Raw genomic sequence first — 20040 nt, forward strand, 5'->3', positions numbered from 1 at the left:
TGGGTATAGTTTCTATTTTACAAGGTGAAAAAGTTCTGGAGATTGGTTGCACAATAATGTGAATAAACTTAACACTACTGAACTGTACACTTAGAAATGGTTACTATGGCAAATTATATGTTTTTTCAACATAATTTAAAAAGACAGAAAAAAAGAAACTTGTAAATTAGAGTTATGTATGTAAAATTTTAAAATAATGAAAAAGTTCTTTAAGAAAAGGAAGACTTTTAGGCAGCTAGTCATAACATTTCTATGGTTGGAAAAGTGTTATGTTATATCATTTACATCTTCATTAGGAAAGAATACTTAAGCCATTTAAACATTTTTCTGAATTATGTTCCTTGATTTCTTTTTATTATTCTCATCACTAATTTTCTTACTTAGTCAAATGGCAATTAAATAAAGGTGGGAAGACTTTAGTTTGCCTGTACAGTATCCCAGGGTAAAACAAACTTAATATCCTGATGCGTTCTACTCAAAGCTAGAACCATTCAATCCATTTCTACAGAAGAAAAAATAACTAGGATAACAGCAGAAACCTTAGTTTAAAAGATAAACTAAGATAAATGCTTAACTCTTCCTTTGTTACCCACTAGGGAAGAGACACTGGATCTTCCAGAACCTGTTCATTCTTCCCTGATATTCCTAACCAGAAAAATAATACTATAGAAAGCTGAACACCATGTCTTCTCAAATTATGAGAAGAAAGTGACAATAAGGAAATTCTCTAACAGAGACTCCTGATCACATACCATTATGTGAATATAGCTGTGGTTTCATTTTTCTATACTTATAAATACAAAAAAAAGAGAAAAATCTCTAAGATACCTTTTCAATGACCTGAAGCATAGAATTCCATTTCAGATCCACCTAAAAGAAGAAAAAGAGAAACAATCTGCTAGAAAAAACAGTAACTGGTAAAACTTTTTATTAGTAAATGAAGTAACCATGGAACCACTACAAAACTAAAACATTTTTTTAGCAAGTCCAGCTTTAAAAAGTATGGACTGAAAGAACTTACCCTTTTATTACCAAGCTTTTGTCATCTTAACATATTTACTCTTACTGAACAGCTACCCAGAAGTCTCACATACTTCCCAATCCCAATCAAGAATATATTGTCTTTAAATTGACATTTATAGTTAAGAAACAATCCCAAAATAACCCCCACAGAGGTCTCGTTCTACTCATCCATAATCAGTGTGCCAGTGTAAACCATTATAGTTTAAAAAGATACAGGGAACTCCCTGGTGATCCAGTGGTTAGGGCTCCACGCTTCCACTGTAGGGGGCACAGGTTTGATCCCTGCCTGGGGAACAAAGATCCTGCATGCAGGCATGCATGAATGAATGAATAAATAAATAAATGAAAATAAAAAGATACAGAACAGTAATACCTCAATTAGATCATCCAAGACAGCTTTTCGTTCCATATGATTATCACAGCAACAAAGGGCACTGTACAAAATGTCCACCAAGAAACCAGCATCCTTCCTTTGATATTCATTTAGCCAACCTATTACTTTCTGGTATAAAAACTGTATCGCGGGATTTTTTTGTGCAAGTTTGGCTATTTCAAGAGGCTTGGCTTTGACAATACTCTGTTTTTCATCACCCAATAGCACTTTAAATACTTGGCTTGAAGAGAAGGAGTTGAGCAGAGTGGAAAGAAACCTTAGATGTTGCTCCGACTTTTGTTCATTGACATAATTAACACTCATTTCTGCTAGTTTACAGACTAAGTCTTCCAAAGGTTTTTTCCTTAGGGGTGATATAAGGTCTGAGCAACTGTGAGTGAGAGACGGTTCAGCCATTAATTCAGAGCCTTCACTATTCTCTCCTTCTGAGGAGACATATTTCTCATTCTCTTTATTACTTTCGGGCATCTCATCAGCAAATCTAACCTTACCAACGTTTTTTTTATTTAACTTCAAGGAGCTCTTTGGCTTCTGAAGGACCTGTAATAGGTTAGAAACACCCAAAACTGACTTAACATCGGCTTCTGGCTCACTGATTTTCTCAACACAGATCTCTGACAGTCTTTCCCAGAAATTCAGTAGCACTTTCTCCAAATTGTAAGCTGTTTTATCATCTTTATCCAAATCTGCTTTGGCTTCCCATGAACTTAAAGTTTCTGCCAAATGGTTAAACAGCTGCCCATCTTGCAATCTTGGGTCTTTGAGAACTGCATCAATAAAAGGAATCAACTGAAAGAGAAGGTAGAAATATTAAAGTTCAGTTTTCAGGGAAAATAAAATTTAAACAAGGTATTTGTAAAACATTATAAATTTTCATATTTAATAACTGAAAAACATGAATTTTTTTCCCAGAACTATGAAAAGAGTTAATTTGAACCTGAAAAATCATCTTCATATCATTCAAAGAGCCTAACGATTTCACTGTATCCCCCCGAATTACTTATTTTTTATGATACAATTGACCAAGATCATTGGTCATCAACTCTTTGCATCTTCTGAACTTATTCAAAGTTTTTTCCTTTTTTCTAAACCAATATGAAAGACATACAGGACCCACAGAATTCAGTGCTTTCTCTTAAATTACAAAGATAAGAGAAATTAACTATCTGAGACATCAACTAGGATCTGGGCTTATATAATCATATTAATTAATTTCCTACCATAAGGAACCATATTCCAGGACCTGCTCTCATCACTAGTTCTAAAAGCCAAGCACAATTGCTCACAAAAGGATAAATGTACTACATATTTTAGAAGGAAGGAGATGATTATAATATAAACTAAAATACAAAATGTTGAAAATTGCATCTTCTAAATTGTTTTGCATTGCAACTCTCTAAAACAGAGTTTGTACAACCAGAGAGTGACTAGTACTTAGGCATTATGGTATTATGCTAACAACTAACAATACAGAAATTTTCATTTATTGGTCAGCAATACACATTACCTAATTTGTAAATCATAAAAATGAAATCTTTACAAGGAAGGCTAATTAATAAAAATGGCAACAAGACACAATGAGCTTGATTCTTTATAGTTAGTGTGCAAAGGCACTGATGATTTTTTACATTATAAATACCTGATCATTGACGAGCATCTCTTCTATCTCTTCCTCACCTAAGTTTTGCTGCATTATAAAACGTAAGCATTCAAAAAAAGCAGATACTACTGCTGAGCACTCTGAAAAGCTGGTTTTGGTTCTTTCTGTTGATAGCCTAAGAAATAATAAATACCTGTGGCTTACTCCTTCATGAAAAAGAAAATAAGCAATACAAAAACACCAAAATAAAGGCATGAAAAAGAATTTCTAAAAATAAAATTCTTTAATGAAAAACTAAGAACAACCAAAATACAGCCCAATTAGATTATAAACTTGAAGAACTATGAAAAATAGCATATCTTCAAAAATGTATCAAGAGAAGATAACATATTTATTTTCTATTCATGAACCAATCCACCTGCAAATTTCAAAGAGAGGACTTAACCAAATAAAGATAATACTGTAGTGGAAAAAAAATTTTTAATCATTAATAAAACCGGGTATCTTTTACTAAGTTCAACAAATACACGGAAATGACGTTTTAAGTGTGACTTTAAACAGCTATTATATTTAAATTAATGGAAAAGTTCACTGGTTCATTTTCTGCACTCGGGCATTTGTATTTATCAACATACCAAAAAATGGGTCATTGAAAAAGAGTCTATTTCCACCTAAGGGCCTTGCCATAATTTATCTCACTTTCTGCTGCATACTACCACTGAAGTCTTGAAAGTACCCCAAAAAAGAATTCCAATTGTAATTCTCTAAAACTTCAAAAGTGTTTAATGAACAGCAAAACAATTTGGGGAAATTTACATATGATAATAACAAGTATGTCATTCTGCCCATTTATGAAAATAAGAAAAAATCTATTTTGCTTTAAAGGTCAAGAATTTAAATTCCTTACCCTGCAACTAGGGAGGTGAGAAAATTTTTGAAGAAATCCAACTTCGGATCTGTAATAGACTGAGGGAGTTTGCTGATAAATGGCAGAAGATAAGGATATATGACAGCAGCCAGACCCCGACCTCCTTCACGAACCATAGCTGACAGCTTGGGAAACACACTTTTTTTTGCATTTACATGAAGCCAACAGTCCTTACCAAAAAAAAAAAAAAAGATTATAATAATAATTAGAGATCATAAACATACATTTCCCAATTAAGAGAGAAGACACATAGACTCTCAAAAATAAAAATCAAGTATTCTACCTAAAGAGGGTCAAAATCTCTCACCACCATTAAAAACTAAAAGTCTGAAATTATAAGAAATTTATTACATTTAGTAATTATGTATACAACATGCTTCCAGGACAATATTGATCAGAAATAACTATTTAGAGACTTCCCTGGTGGTCCAGTGGTAAAGAAACCACCTTACAATGCAGGGGACGTGGGTTCGATCCCTGCTCAGGGAACTAAGATCCCACATGCTACAGGGCAACTAAGCCTGCATGCCACAACTACTGAGCTCGTGCACCTCAACTAGAGAGCCTGTGTGTGGCAAACTACAGAGCTTGCCCACACTGGAACCCATGTGCCACAACTACAGAGCCCACATGCCCTGGAGCCTGCGCACCACAACTAGAGAAGAGAAAACAACCCGCACACGACAACTAGAGAGAAGCCCGCACACAGCAACGAAAGATCCTGCATGCCTCAATGAAGATCCCGCGTGCTGCAACTAAGGCCTGAGGCAGCCAAAAAAGAAGTAATATTTAACTGAAAAGATTTCTATAAAAGCTGCTTTCTAAACAAGTTAAAAAAAAAAGAAAAAAAAAAAGCTGCTTTCTAAAAGGGACAGCAATATTTAATCTTAAATATAAGATTCAGATATGTTGATTTCATTGGGCCATATAAGTTTAAAGGATAATTGATATTGACTAAACTGAAAGTAAAATAAAAATGCTATATCATTTTATGGTCAGTTTAAGATTTATACAAAGTTTTGGATTAAATATTTTATTCCCAAGAAAGCATTTTTCTAGCAAGTTTTAAATATTATAATCTGATAGGCTCTCTCACATGGTATCTAAGGCTTCTAAAATACAACTAAGAAGACAAATATTCCCAGATGTACTAAATGTACCTCTTTAACTTACCTCAATAGTTGTAAGTGTGTAAAGCACAGCTTCCCAGAGAGCAGGGCATACAATGGGGTCACTGTCATCAATGCTAAGAAGGACAGATGGGCTCACTTTGGATGCTTCATCTTTCATCAACTGTGGAGTACGCTGGCACAAAGCAGAAACTAACTCAAAATAGGCTGAGCGGATCTGAAAGAAAAAAATGGAAAGCTGAATTAAACTAAAGCCTAGTCAAGGTATGATAAAATTTTATTTATGGTAATGGCAAGTAGGTTATTCATACTAACCCTTCCATTAATAAAACTAAAAGGGCTAGAAAAAATACTTTTTAAGGGGCTTCCCTGGTGGCGCAGTGGTTGAGAATCTGCCTGCCAATGCAGGGAACACGGATTCGAGCCCTGGTCTGGGAAGATCCCACATGCCGCGGAGCAGCTGGGCCCGTGAGCCACAATTACTGAGCCTGCGCATCTGGAGCCTGTGCTCTGCGACAAGAGAGGCCGCGATAGCGAGAGGCCCGCGCACCGCGATGAAGAGTGGCCCCCGCTTGCCACAGCTAGAGAAAGCCCTCGCACAGAAACGAAGACCCAACACAGCCATAAATAAAGAAATAAAATAAATAAATAAAGCATGACACAAATTAAGCAATGTGAATACCATCAAGCTTTAAAAAAAAAAATGAAATAACAAATAACTACTCTTAAAATTTCTTAATTTAAAAAAAAAAAAATACTTTTTAAAAATCTTAAGAACACCACAGGGCTGAAGAGACATTAGGAATTACCAAGCCAAAAGTGAAGGCAGAAAGAATTCAACTTTCTATTTCTTTGGCTCAAGCAAATACAAATCCTCGGTAGTGTAAGAAGCCTTCATTTGGGGGCTCAAATTATCCCTATGAATATACTAGTCAGCACAAAATTAAATACAGCCAAACAAAAAATAAGACACCATGAGCCACGATGCAGAACCAAAAGATAACACAGAGACCTGAGACTTTAAATCTTATAATTATCTATCAGTAACAAACTCCATAACAACAATGTTTATTATATTTAAAGAAACAAAAGTTTAAAGAAATTTAAAGGGAAAAGGATCTTAGAAAAAGCACAGCAGATCTGAAAAAGAACCAAGCACAATTCCTAAGGTAAAAATAAATACACAAATAAATAAATAAGAGCACAATGCACAGTTTAAGAGCATCATACTCAACATTAAGAGTCTACAACTATTTCCATTAAAGTAAGAAACAAGAAAAGGATGCCTGCTATCACCACTTCTATTCAACATGGTACTGAGAACCTAATTAATACAGAGAAAAGGGGAAAAAAAGAAACTATAAAGTAACCCAAATTACTGTTTATAATCATAGCAAAATAAAAGGCTATAAAAAATATTCCAAAAACTCTAAAGACAGGACTTCCCTGGTGGCACAGTGGTTAAGAATCTGCCTGCCAATGAAGGGGACATGGGTTCGAGCCCTGGTCTGGGAAGATCCCACATGCCATGAAGCAACCAAGCCCATGCGCCACAACTACTGAGCCCACACGCCACACTGAAGCCCGCGTGCCTAGAGCCCACGCTCTGCAAAAAGAGAAGCCACCGTAATGAGAAGCCCACGCACTGCAATGAAGAATAGCCCCCACTCGCAGCAACTAGAGAAAGCCCACGTGTAGCAATGAAGACCCAAAGCAGCCAAAAAATAAATTAAATTAATCAATTTTTTAAAAATTTAGGAAAAGAAAATCTAAAGACAAATAATAAGAACAGGAGGAGGAGGAGCTTCAAGATGGCAGAAGAGTAAGATGTGGAGATCACCTTCCTCCTTACAAATACATCAGAAATACATCTACATGTGGAACAACTCCTACAGAACACCTACTGAACGCTGGCAGAAGGCCTCAGACTTCCCAAAAGGCAAGAAACTCTCCACGTACCTGGGAAGGGCAAAAGAAAAAAGAAAAAACAGAGACAAAAGAATAGGGACGGGACCTGCGCCAGTGGAAGGGAGCTGTGAAGGAGGAAAGATTTCCACAAACTAGGAAGGCCCTTCGTGGGCGGAGACTGCCGGTGGTGGAGGGGGGGAGCTTTGGAGCTGCGGAGGATAGCGCAGCAATGGGGGTGCGGAGGGCAAAGCAGAGAGATTCCCGCACAGAGGATCGGTGCCAACCAGCACTCAGCAGCCTGAGAGGCTTGTCTGCTCACCCGCCGAGGCGGGCATGGGCTGGGAACTGAGGCTCGGGTTTCAGTCAGATCCCAGGGAGAGGACTGGGATTGGCTGCGTGAACACAGCCTGAAGGGGGCTAGTGCACCATAGCTAGGCGGGAGGGAGTTTGGGAAAAAGTCTGGAGCTGCCGAAGAGACAAGAGACTTTTTCTTGCTTCTGTGTTTCGTGGTGCGCGAGGAGAGGGGATTCAGAGCGCCGCTTAAAGGAGCTCCAGAGACGGGTGCGAGTGGCGGCTATCAGCGCCGACCCCAGAGACGGGCATGAGACGCTAAGGCTGCTGCTGCCACCACCAAGAAGCCTGTGTGCAAGCACAGGTCACCATCCACACCTCCCCTCCCGGGAGCCTGTGCAGCCCGCCACCGCCAGGGACCCGTGATCCAGGGACAACTTCCCCGGGTGAACGCATGGCGCGCCTCAGGCTGGTGCAATGTCATGCTGGCCTCTGCCACCACAGGCTCGCCCCGCATCCGTACCCCTCCCTCCCCCCGGCCTGAGTGACCCAGAGCCCCCGAATCAGCTGCTACTTTAAGCCCGTCCTGTCTGAGCAAAGAACAGATGCCCTCAGGCGACCTAACGCAGAGGCGGGTCCAAATCCAAAGCTGAACCCCAGGAGCTGTGCGAACAAAGAAGAGAAAGGGAAATCTCTCCCAGCAGCCTCAGGAGCAGCGGATTAAATCTCCACAATCAACTTGACGTACCCTGCATCTGTGGACTACCTGAATAGACAAAGAATCATCCAAAATTGAGGAGGTGGACTTTGGGAGCAACGATATATATATATTTTTCCCTTTTTCTCTTTTTGTGAGTGTGTATGTGTATGCTTCTGTGTGTGATCTTGTCTGTATAGCTTTGCTTTTACCATTTGTCCTAGGGTTCTGTCTGTCCGTTTTTTTTTTTTTTTAGTATAATTTTTAGCAATTGTTATCATTGGTGGATTTGTTTTTTGGTTTGGTTGCTCTCTTCTTTCTTTCTTTCCTTTTTTTAAAAAAAATTACTTAAAATAATTTTTTTTAATAATTATTTTTTATTTTAATAACTTTATTTTATTTTACTTTATTTTATTTTATCTTCTTCTTTATTTCTTTCTTTTATTTTCTCCCTTTTATTCTGAGCTGTGTGGATGACAGGCTCTTGGTGCTCCAGCCAGACATCAGGGCTGTGCCTCTGAGGTGGGAGAGCGAAGTTCAGGACACTGGTCCACAAAAGACCTCCCAGCTCCACATAATATCAAACAGTGAAAATCTCCCAGACATCTCCATCTCAACACCAAGACCCAGCTCCACTTAACGACCAGCAAGCTACAGTGCTGCGCCCTATGCCAAACAACTAGCAAGAAAGGAACATAACCCCATCCATTAGCAGACAGGCTTCCTAAAATCATATTAAGGCCACAGACACCCCAAAACACACCACCAGGCGTGGACCTGCCCACCAGAAAGACGAGATCCAGCCTCATCCACCAGAACACAGGCACTACTCCCCTCCACCAGGAAGACTACACAACCCACTGAACCAACCTTAGCCACTGGGGACAGACACCAAAAACAACGGGAACTAAGAACCTGCAGCCTGCAAAAAGGAGAACCCAAACACAGTAAGTTAAGCAAAGTGAGAAGACAGAGAAACACACAGCAGATGAAGGAGCAAGGCAAAAACCCACCAGACCTAACAAATGAAGAGGAAATAGGCAGTGAACCTGAAAAAGAATTCAGAATAATGATAGTAAAGATGATCCAAAATCTTGGAATAGAATGGAAAAAATACAAGAAACGTTTAACAAGCACCTAGAAGGACTAAAGAGCAAACAAACAGTGATGAACAACACGATAAATGAAATTAAAAATTCTCTAGAAGGGATCAATAGCAGAATAACTGAGGCAGAAGAATGGATAAGTGACCTGGAAGACAAAACAGTAGAAATAACTACTGTAGAGCAGAATAAAGAAAAAAGAATGAAAAGAATTGAGGACAGTCTCAGGAAGACCTCTGGGACAACATTAAATGCACCAACATTCGAATTCTAGGGGTCCCAGAAAGAAGAAGAGAAAAAGAAAGGTACTGAGAAAATATTTGAAGAGATTATAGTTGAAAACTTCCCTAATATGGCAAAGGAAATAGTTAATCAAGTCCAGGAAGCACAGAGAGTCCCATACAGGATAAATCCAAGGAGAAACACGCCAAGACACATATTAATCAAACTATCAAAAATTAAATGCAAAGAAAAAATATTAAAAGCAGCAAGGGAAAAACAACAAAGAACACACAAGGGAATCCCCATAAGGTTAACAGCTGATCTTTCAGCAGAAACTCTGCAAGCCAGAAGGGAGCGGCAGGACATATTTAAAGTGATGAGGGAGAAAAACCTACAACCAAGATTACTCTACCCAGCAAGGATCTCATTCAGATTTGATGGAGAAATTAAAACCTTTACAGACAAGCAAAAGCTAACAGAATTCAGCACCAACAAACCAACTCTACAACAAATGCTAAAGGAACTTCTCTAAGCAAGAAACACAAGAGAAGGAAAAGATCTACAATAACAAACCCAAAACAATTAAGATAATGGTAATAGGAACAAACATACTGATAATTACCTTAAATGTAAATGGATTAAATGCTCCAACCAAAAGACAGAGACTAGCTCAATGGATACAAAACCAATACCCGTATATATGCTGTCTACAAGAGACCCACTTCAGACCTAGGGACACATACAGACTGAAAGTGAGGGGATGGAAAAAGATATTCCATGCAAATGGAAATCAAAAGAAAGCTGGAGTAGCAATTCTCATATCAGACAAAATAGACTTTAAAACAAAGACTATTACAAGAGACAAAGAAGGACATTACATAATGATCAAGGGATCAATCCAAGAGGAAGATATAACAATTGTAAATATTTATGCACCCAACATAGGAGCACCTCAATACATAAGGCAAATACTAACAGCCATAAAAGGGGAAATCGACAGTAACACAATCATAGTAGGGGACTTTAACACCTGACTTTTACCAATGGACAGATCATCCAAAATGAAAATAAAAGGAAACACAAGCTTTAAGTGATACATTAAACAAGATGGACTTTATTGATATTTATAGGACATTCCATCCAAAAACAACAGAATACACATTCTTCTCAAGTGCCCATGGAACATTCTCCAGGATAGATCATATCTTGGGTCACAAATCAAACCTTGGTAAATTTAAGAAAATTGAAAGCATATCAAGTATCTTTTCTGACAACAACGCTATGAGACTAGATATCAATTACAGGAAAAAATCTGTAAAAAATACAAACACATGGAGCCTAAACAATACACTACTTAATAAGCAAGAGATCACTGAAGAAATCAAAGAGGAAATCAAAAAATACATAGAAACAAATGACAATGAAAACACGACAACCCAAAACTTATGGGATGCAGCAAAAGCAGTTCTAAGAGGGAAGCTTATAGCAATACAATCCTACCTTAAGAAACAAGAAACAGGTGTTTCCCTGGTGGTGCAGTGGTTAAGAATCAGCCTGCCAATGCAGGGGACACAGGTTCAAGCCCTGGTCCAGGAAGATCCCACATGCTGCAGAGCAACTAAGCCCGAGTGCCACAACTACTGAGCCTGCGCTCTAGAGCTCACGAGTCACAACTACTGAGCCCATGTGCCACAACTACTGAAGCCTGTGCACCTAGAGCTGGTGCTCTGCAACAAGAGAAGCCAGGACAATGAGAAGCCTGCGCACCACAATGAAGAGTAGCCCCCACTCAAGAGTAGCCCCCACTCACCGCAACTAGAGAAAGCCCGCGCACAGCAATGAAGACCTAACACAGCCATAAATAATTAAATAAATAAGTAAGTAAATTAATTAATTAATTTAAAAAAAAAAAGAAAGAAACAAGAAACATTTCATATACACAACCTAACCTTACACCTAAAGCAATTAGAGAAAGAACAACAAAAAACCCCCAAAGTTAGCAGAAGGAAAGAAATCATAAAGATCAAGTCAGAAATAAATGAAAAAGAAATGAAGGAAATGATAGCAAAGATTAATAAAACTAAAAGCTGGTTCTTTGAGCAGATAAACAAAATTGATAAACCATTAACCAGACATCAAGAAAAAAAGAAGACTCAAATCAATAGAATTAGAAATGAAAAAGGAGAAGTAACCACTGACACTGCAGAAATACAAAGGATCATGAGAGATTACTACAAGCAACTATATGCCAATAAAATGGACAACCTATAAGAAATGGACAAATTCTTAGAAATGCACAACCTTCCAAGCCTGAACAAGGAAGCAATAGAAAATATGAACAGACCAATCACAAGCACTGAAATTGAAACTGTGATTAAAAATCTTCCAACAAACAAAAGCCCAGGACCAGATGGCTTCACAGGTGAATTCTATCAAACATTTAGAGAAGAGCTATCACCTACCCTTCTCAAACTCTTTCAAAATACAGCAGAGGGAGGAACACTCTCAAACTCATTCTACGAGGCCACCATCACCCTGATACCAAAACCAGACAAAGATGTCACAAAGAAAGAAAACTACAGGGCAATATCACTGATGAACATAGATGCAAAATACCTCAACAAAATACTAGCAAACAGAATCCAACAGCACATTAAAAGGATCATACACCACGATCAAGTGGGGTTTATCCCAGGAATGCAAGGATTCTTCAATATATGCAAATCAATCAATGTGAACACCATATTAACAAATTGAAGGAGAAAAACCATATGATCATCTCAATAGATGCAGAGAAAGCTTTCCGCAAAATTCAACACCGATTTATGATAAAAACCCTCCAGAAAGTTGGCATAAAGGGAACTTTCCTCAACATAATAAAAGCCATATATGACAAACCCACAGCAAACATCGTCCTCAATGGTGAAAAACTGAAACGATTTCCACTAAGATCATTAACAAGACAAGGTTGCCCACTCTCACCACTATTACTCAACATAGTTTTAGAAGTTTTAGCCACAGCAATCAGAGAAGAAAAAGAAATAAAAGGAATCCAAAACGGAAAAAAAGAAGTAAAGCTGTCACTGTTTGCAGATGACATGATACTGTACATAGAGAATCCTAAAGATGCTACCAGAAAACTACTAGAGCTAATCAATGAATTTGGTAAAGTAGCAGGATACAAAATTAATGCAAAGAAATCTCTTGCATTCCTATACACTAATGATGAAAAATCTGAAAGTGAAGTTAAGAAAACATTCCCATTTATCATTGCAACAAAAAGAATAAAATCTAGGAATAAACCTACCTAACGAGACAAAAGACCTGTATGCAGAAAATTATAAGACACTGATGAAAGAAATTAAAGATGATACAAATAGATGGAGAGATATCCCATGTTCTTGGACTGGAAGAATCACCATTGTGAAAATGACTATACTACCCAAAGCAATCTACAGATTCAATGCAATCCCTATCAAACTACCACTGGCATTTTTCACAGAACTAGAACAAAAAATTTCACAAATTGTATGGAAACACAAAAGACCCTGAGTAGCCAAAGCAATCTTGAGAAAGAAAAATGGAGCTGAAGGAATCAGGATCCCCGACTTCAGACTATACTACAAAGCTACAGTAATCAAGACAGTATGGTACTTGGACAAAAAAAAAAAATATAGATCAATGGAACAGGATAGAAAGCCCAGTGATGAACCCACGCACATATGGTCATCTTATCTTTGATAAAGGAGGCAAGAATATACAATGGAGAAAAGACAACCTCTTCAATAAGTGGTGCTGGGAAAACTGGACAGCTACATGTAAAAGAACGAAATTAGAACACTCCCTAACACCATACACAAAAATAAACTCAAAGTGGATTAAAGACCGAAACGTAAGGACAGACACTATCAAACTCTTAGAGGAAAACATAGGCAGAACACTCTATGACATAAATCACAGCAAGATCCTTTTTGACCCACCTCCTAGAGAAATGGAAAGAAAAAGAAAAAGAAACAAATGGGACCAAATGAAACTTAAAAGCTTTTGCACAGCAAAGGAAACCATAAACAAGACTTAAAGACAACCCTCAGAATGGGAGAAAATATTTGCAAATGAAGCAACTAACAAAGGATTAATCTCCAAAATTTACAAGCAGCTCATGCAGCTCAATATCAAAAACACAAACAACCCAATCCAAAAATGGGCAGAAGACCTAAACAGACATTTCTCCAAAGAAGATATACAGATTGCCAACAAATACATGAAAGAATGCTCAACATCATTAATCATTAGAGAAACGCAAATCAAAACTACGAGATATCATCTCATAACGGTCAGAATGGCCACCATCAAAAAGTCTACAAACAATAAATGCTGGAGAGGGTGTGGAGAAAAGGGAACTCTCTTGCACTGTTGGTGGGAATGTAAATTGATAAAGCTACTATGGAGAACAGTATGGAGGCTCCTTAAAACACTAAAAATAGAACTACCATACGACCCAGCAATGCCACTACTGGGCATATACCCTGGGAAAACCATAATTCAAAAAGAGTCATGTGGGAGATAAACCAAGATGGCGGAGTAGAAGGACGTGCTCTCACTCCCTCTTGCGAGAACACCAGAATCACAACTGGCTGCTGGACAGTCATCGACAGGAAGACACTGGACTTCACCAAGGAGGATACCCCACGTCCAAGGACAGAGGAAAAGCCACAGTGAGACGGTAGGAGGGGCACAATCAGAGTAAAATCAAATCCCATAACTGCTGGGTGGGTGACTCACAGACTGGCAAACACTTATACCACAGAAGTCCACCCACTGGAGTGAAGGTTCTGAGCCCCACGTCAGGCTTCCCAACCTGGGGTTCCGGCAACGGGAGGAGGAATTCATAGAGAATCAGACTTTGAAGCCTAGTGGGAATTGATTGCAAGACTTCGACAGGACTAAGGGAAACAGAGACCCCACTCTTGGAGGGCACACATGGAACAGCGTGAGCATCGGGACCCAGGGGAAGGAGCAGTGACCCTGGGGGAGACTGAACCAGACCTACCTGCTGGTGTTGGAGGGTCTCCTGCAGAGGCGGGGGCTGGCTCTGTTTCACCGTGGGGACAGGGACACTGGCAGCGGAGGTTCTGGGAAGTACTCCTTGGCGTGAGCCCTCTCAGAGTCTGCCATTAGCCCCACCAAAGAGCCCAGATAGGCTCCAGTGTTGGGTTGCCTCAGGCAAAACAACCAACAGGGAGGGAACCCAGCCCCACCCATCAACAGTCAACTGGATTAAAGTTTTACGGAGCTCTGATGACCGCCACAGCAACAGTCAGCTCTACCCACCACCAGAGTCTCCCATCAAGCCTCTTAGATAGCCTCAACCACCAGAGGGCAGACAGCAGAAGCAAGAAAAACTACAATCCTGCAGCCTGTGGAACAAAAACCACATTCACAGAAAGACAGACAAGATGAAAAGGCAGAGGGCTATATACCAGATGAAGGAACAAGAAAAAACCCCAGGAAAACAACTAAATAAAGTGGAGATAGGCAACCTTCCAGAAAAAGAAATCAGAATAATGATAGTGAAGATGATCCAGGACCTCGGAATAAGAATGGAGGCAAAGATTGAGAAGATGCAAGAAATGATTAACAAAGACCTAGAAGAATTAAAGAACAAACAAACAGAGATGACCAATACAATAACTGAAATGAAAACTACACTAGAAGGAATCAATAGCAGAATAACTGAGGCAGAAGAACGGATAAGTGACCTGGAAGACAGAATGGTGGAATTCACTGCTGCGGAACAGTATAAAGAAAAAAGAATGAAAAGAAATGAAGACAGCCTAAGAGACCTCTGGGACAACATTAAACGCAACAACATTCGCATTATAGGGGTCCCAGAAGGAGAAGAGAGAGAAAAAGGACCAGAGAAAATATTTGAAGAGATTATAGTCGAAAACTTCCCTAACATGGGAAAGGAAATAGCCACTCAGGTCCAGGAAGCGCAGAGAGTCCCATACAGGATAAACCCAAGGAGAGACACGCCGAGACACATAGTAATCAAAGTGGCAAAAATTAAAGACAAAGAAAAATTATTGAAAGCAGCAAGGGAAAAACGACAAATAACATACAAGGGAACTCCCATAAGGTTAACAGCTGATTTCTCAGCAGAAACTCTAAAAGCCAGAAGGGAGTGGCATGATATACTTAAAGTGATGAAAGGGAAGGACCTACAATCAAGATTACTTTACCCGGCAAGGACCTCATTCAGATTCAACAGAGAAATCAAAAGCTTTACAGACAAGCAAAAGCTAAGAGAATTCAGCACCAACAAACCAGCTCTACAACAAATGCTAAAGGAACTTCTTTAAGTGGGAAACACAAGAGAAGAAAAGGACCTACAAAAACAAACCCAAAACAATTAAGAAAATGGCCATAGGAACATACATATTGATAATTACCTTAAACGTGAATGGATTAAATGCTTCAACCAAAAGACACAGGCTTGCTGAATGGATACAAAAACAAGACCCATATATATGCTGTCTACAAGAGACCCACTTTAGACCTAGGGACACATACAGACTGAAAGTGAGGGGATGGAAAAAGATATTCCATGCAAATGGAAATCAAAAGAAAGCTGGAGTAGCTATACTCATATCAGATAAAATAGACTTTAAAATAAAGAATGTTACAAGAGACAAGGAAGGACACTACATAATGATCCAGGGATCAATCCAAGAAGAAGATATAACAATTATAAATATATATGCACCCAACATAGGAGCACCTCAATACATAAGGCAACTGCTAACAGCTATAAAAGAGGAAATCTACAGTAACACAATAATAGTGGGGGACTTTAACACCTCACTTACACCAATGGACAGATCATCCAAAATGAAAATAAATAAGGAAACAGAAGCTTTAAAAGACACAACAGACCAGCTAGATTTAATTGATATTTATAGGACATTCCACCCAAAAACAGCAGATTACACGTTCTTCTCAAGTGCGCACGAAACATTCTCTAGGATAGATCACATCTTGGGTCACAAATCAAGCCTCAGTAAATTTAAGAAAATTGAAATCATATCAAGTATCTTTTCTGACCACAACGCTATGAGATTAGAAATGAATTGCAGGGAAAAAAAAGTAAAAAACACAAACACATGGAGGCTAAACAATACATTACTAAATAACCAGGAGATCACTGAAGAAATCAAAGAGGAAATCAAAAAATACCTAGAGACAAATGACAATGAAAACACGACGACCCAAAACCTATGGGATGCAGCAAAAGCAGTTCTAAGAGGGAAGTTTATAGCTATACAAGCCTACCTAAAGAAACAAGAAAAATCTCAAGTAAACAATCTAATCTTACACCTAAAGAAACTAGAGAAAGAAGAACAAACAAAACCCAAAGTTAGCAGAAGGAAAGAAATCATAAAGATCAGAGAGGAAATAAATGAAACAGAAACAAAGAAAACAATAGCAAATATCAATAAAACTAAAAGCTGGTTCTTTGAGAAGATAAACAAAATTGATAAGCCATTACCCAGACTCATCAAGAAAAAGAGGGAGAGGACTCAAATCAATAAAATCAGAAATGAAAAAGGAGAAGTTACAACAGACACCGCAGAAATACAAAGCATCCTAAGAGACTACTACAAGCAACTTTATGCTAATAAAATGGACAACCTGGAAGAAATGGACAAATTCTTAGAAAGGTATAACCTTCCAAGACTGAACCAGGAAGAAACAGAAAATATGAACAGACCAATCACAAGTAATGAAATTGAAATTGTGATTTAAAATCTTCCAACAAACAAAAGTCCAGGACCAGATGGCTTCACAGGTGAATTCTATCAAACATTTAGAGAAGAGCTAACACCCATCCTTCTCAAACTCTTCCAAAAAATTGCAGAGGAAGGAACACTCCCAAACTCATTCTATGAGGCCACCATCACCCTGATACCAAAACCAGACAAAGACACTACAAAAAAAGAAAATTACAGACCAATATCACTGATGAATATAGATGCAAAAATCCTCAACAAAATACTAGCAAACAGAATCCAACAACACATTAAAAGGATCATACACAACGATCAAGTGGGATTTATCCCAGGGATGCAAGGATTCTTCAATATACGCCAATCAATCAATGTGATACACCATATTAACAAATTGAAGGAGAAAAAGCCATATGATCATCTCAATAGATGCAGAAAAAGCTTTTGACAAAATTCAACACCCATATATGATAAAAACTCTCCAGAAAGTGGGCATAGAGGGAACCTACCTCAACATAATGAAGGCCATATATGACAAACCCACAGCAAACATCATTCTCAACGGTGAAAAACTGAAAGCATTTCCTCTAAGATCAGGAACGAGACAAGGATGTCCACTCTCACCACTATTATTCAACATAGTTTTGGAAGTCCTAGCCACGGCAATCAGAGAAGAAAAAGAAATAAAAGGAATACAAACTGGAAAAGAAGAAGTAAAACTGTCACTGTTTGCAGATGACATGATACTATACATAGAGAATCCTAAAACTGCCACCAGAAAACTGCTAGAGCTATTTAATGAATTTGGTAAAGTTGCAGGATACAAAATTAATGCACAGAAATCTCTTGCATTCCTAAACACTAATGATGAAAAATCTGAAAGAGAAATTATGGAAACACTCCCATTTACCATTGCAACAAAAAGAAAAAAAAAAAAAAAAAAAGAATAAAATACCTAGGAATAAACCTACCTAGGGAGACAAAAGACCTGTATGCAGAAAAATATAAGACACTGATGAAAGAAATTAAAGATGATACCAACAGATGGAGAGATATACCCTGTTCTTGGATTGGAAGAATCAACATTGTGAAAATGACTATACTACCCAAAGCAATCTACAGATTCAATGCAATCCCTATCAAATTACCAATGGCATTTTTTACAGAACTAGAACAAATCATCTTAACATTTGTATGGAGACAAAAAAGACCCCGAATAGCCAAAGCAGTCTTGAGGGAAAAAAACGGAGCTGGAGGAATCAGACTCCCTGACTTCAGACTATACTACAAAGCTACAGTAATGAAGACAATATGGTACTGGCACAAAAACAGAAACATAGATCAATGGAACAAGATAGAGAGCCCAGAGATAAACCCATACACCTACGGTCAACTAATCTATGACAAAGGAGGCAAAGATATACAGTGGAGAAAAGACAGTCTCTTCAATAAGTGGTGCTGGGAAAACTGGACAGCTACATGTAAAAGAATGAAATTAGAATACTCCCTAACACCATACACAACAATAAACTCAAAATGGATTAGAGACCTAAATGTAAGACCGGACACTATAAAACTCTTCGAGGAAAACATAGGAAGAACACTCTTTGACGTAAATCACAGCAAGATCTTTATTGATCCACCTCCTAGAGTAATGGAAATAAAAACAAAAATAAACAAATGGGACCTAATGAAACTTCAAAGCTTTTGCACAGCAAAGGAAACCATAAACAAGACCAAAAGACAACCCTCAGAATGGGAGAAAATATTTGCAAACCAATCAACGGACAAAGGATTAATCTCCAAAATATATTAACAGCTCATTCAGCTCAATATTAAAGAAACAGACACCCCAATCCAAAAATGGGCAGAAGACCTAAATAGACATTTCTCCAAAGAAGACATACAGATGGCCACAAAGCACATGAAAAGATGCTCGACATCACTAATTATTAGAGAAATGCAAATCAAAACTACAATGAGATATCATCTCACACCGGTCAGAATGGCCATCATCAGAAAATCTACAAACAACAAATACTGGAGAGGGTGTGGAGAAAAGGGAACCCTCTTGCACTGTTGGTGGGAATGTAAATTGATACAGCCACTATGGAGAACAATATGGAGGTACCTTAAAAAACTAAAAATAGAATTACCATATGACCCAGCAATCCCACTACTGGGCATATACCCAGAGAAAACCGTAATTCAAAAAGACACATGCACCCCAATGTTCACTGCAGCACTATTTACAATAGCCAGGTCATGGAAGCAACCTAAATGCCCATCGACAGACGAATGGATAAAGAAGATGTGGTACATATATACAATGGAATATTACTCAGCCATAAAAAGGAACGAAATTGAGTCATTTGTTGAGACATGGATGGATCTAGAGACTGTCATACAGAGTGAAGTAAGTCAGAAAGAGAAAAACAAATATCGTATATTAACACATGTATGTGGAACCTAGAAAAATGGTACAGATGAACCGGGTTGCAGGGCAGAAGTTGAGACACAGATGTAGAGAACAAACGTATGGACACCAAGGGGGGAAAACTGTGGTGGGGTGGGGATGGTGGTGTGCTGAATTGGGCGATTGGGATTGACATGTATAAAGTGATGTGTAAAAAACTGATGACTGATTAAAAAAGAGTCATGTACCACAGTGTTCACTGCAGCTCTATTTACAACAGCCAGGACATGGAAGCAACCTAAGTGTCCATCAACAGATGAATGGATAAAGAAGATGTGGCACATATATACAACAGACTATTACTCAGCCATAAAAAGAAATGAAATTGAGTTATGTGTAGTGAGGTGGATGGACCTAGAGTGTGTAATACAGAGTGATGTAAGTCAGAAAGAGAAAAACAAATACCATATGCTAACACACATATATAGAATAAAAAAAAAAAAAAGTTCTGAAGAACCTAGGGGCAAGACAGGAATAAAGA

General features: G+C 38.3%; 1 protein-coding gene across 3 annotated transcripts in view; it reads right to left on the reverse strand.

Annotated features, from left to right (window-relative positions):
- LTN1 (listerin E3 ubiquitin protein ligase 1) overlaps nt 1-20040 on the reverse strand; it is an 84564-nt gene that overhangs the window by 47725 nt on the left and 16799 nt on the right. For all 3 annotated transcript variants that reach the window (XM_082460290.1, XM_082460291.1, XM_082460289.1), the window contains exons 7-11: nt 5119-5292; nt 3925-4115; nt 3057-3192; nt 1397-2206; nt 829-870 (exon numbers count right to left, since the gene is read on the reverse strand). In XM_082460290.1, coding sequence (XP_082316416.1) covers nt 829-870; nt 1397-2206; nt 3057-3192; nt 3925-4115; nt 5119-5292 — 1353 coding nt within the window. The remainder of the gene's footprint in view (nt 1-828; nt 871-1396; nt 2207-3056; nt 3193-3924; nt 4116-5118; nt 5293-20040) is intronic.

This window comes from Balaenoptera physalus, assembly GCF_965194825.1.
Source record: "Balaenoptera physalus genome assembly, chromosome: 4".
NCBI classification, from domain to species: Eukaryota; Metazoa; Chordata; class Mammalia; order Artiodactyla; family Balaenopteridae; genus Balaenoptera; species Balaenoptera physalus.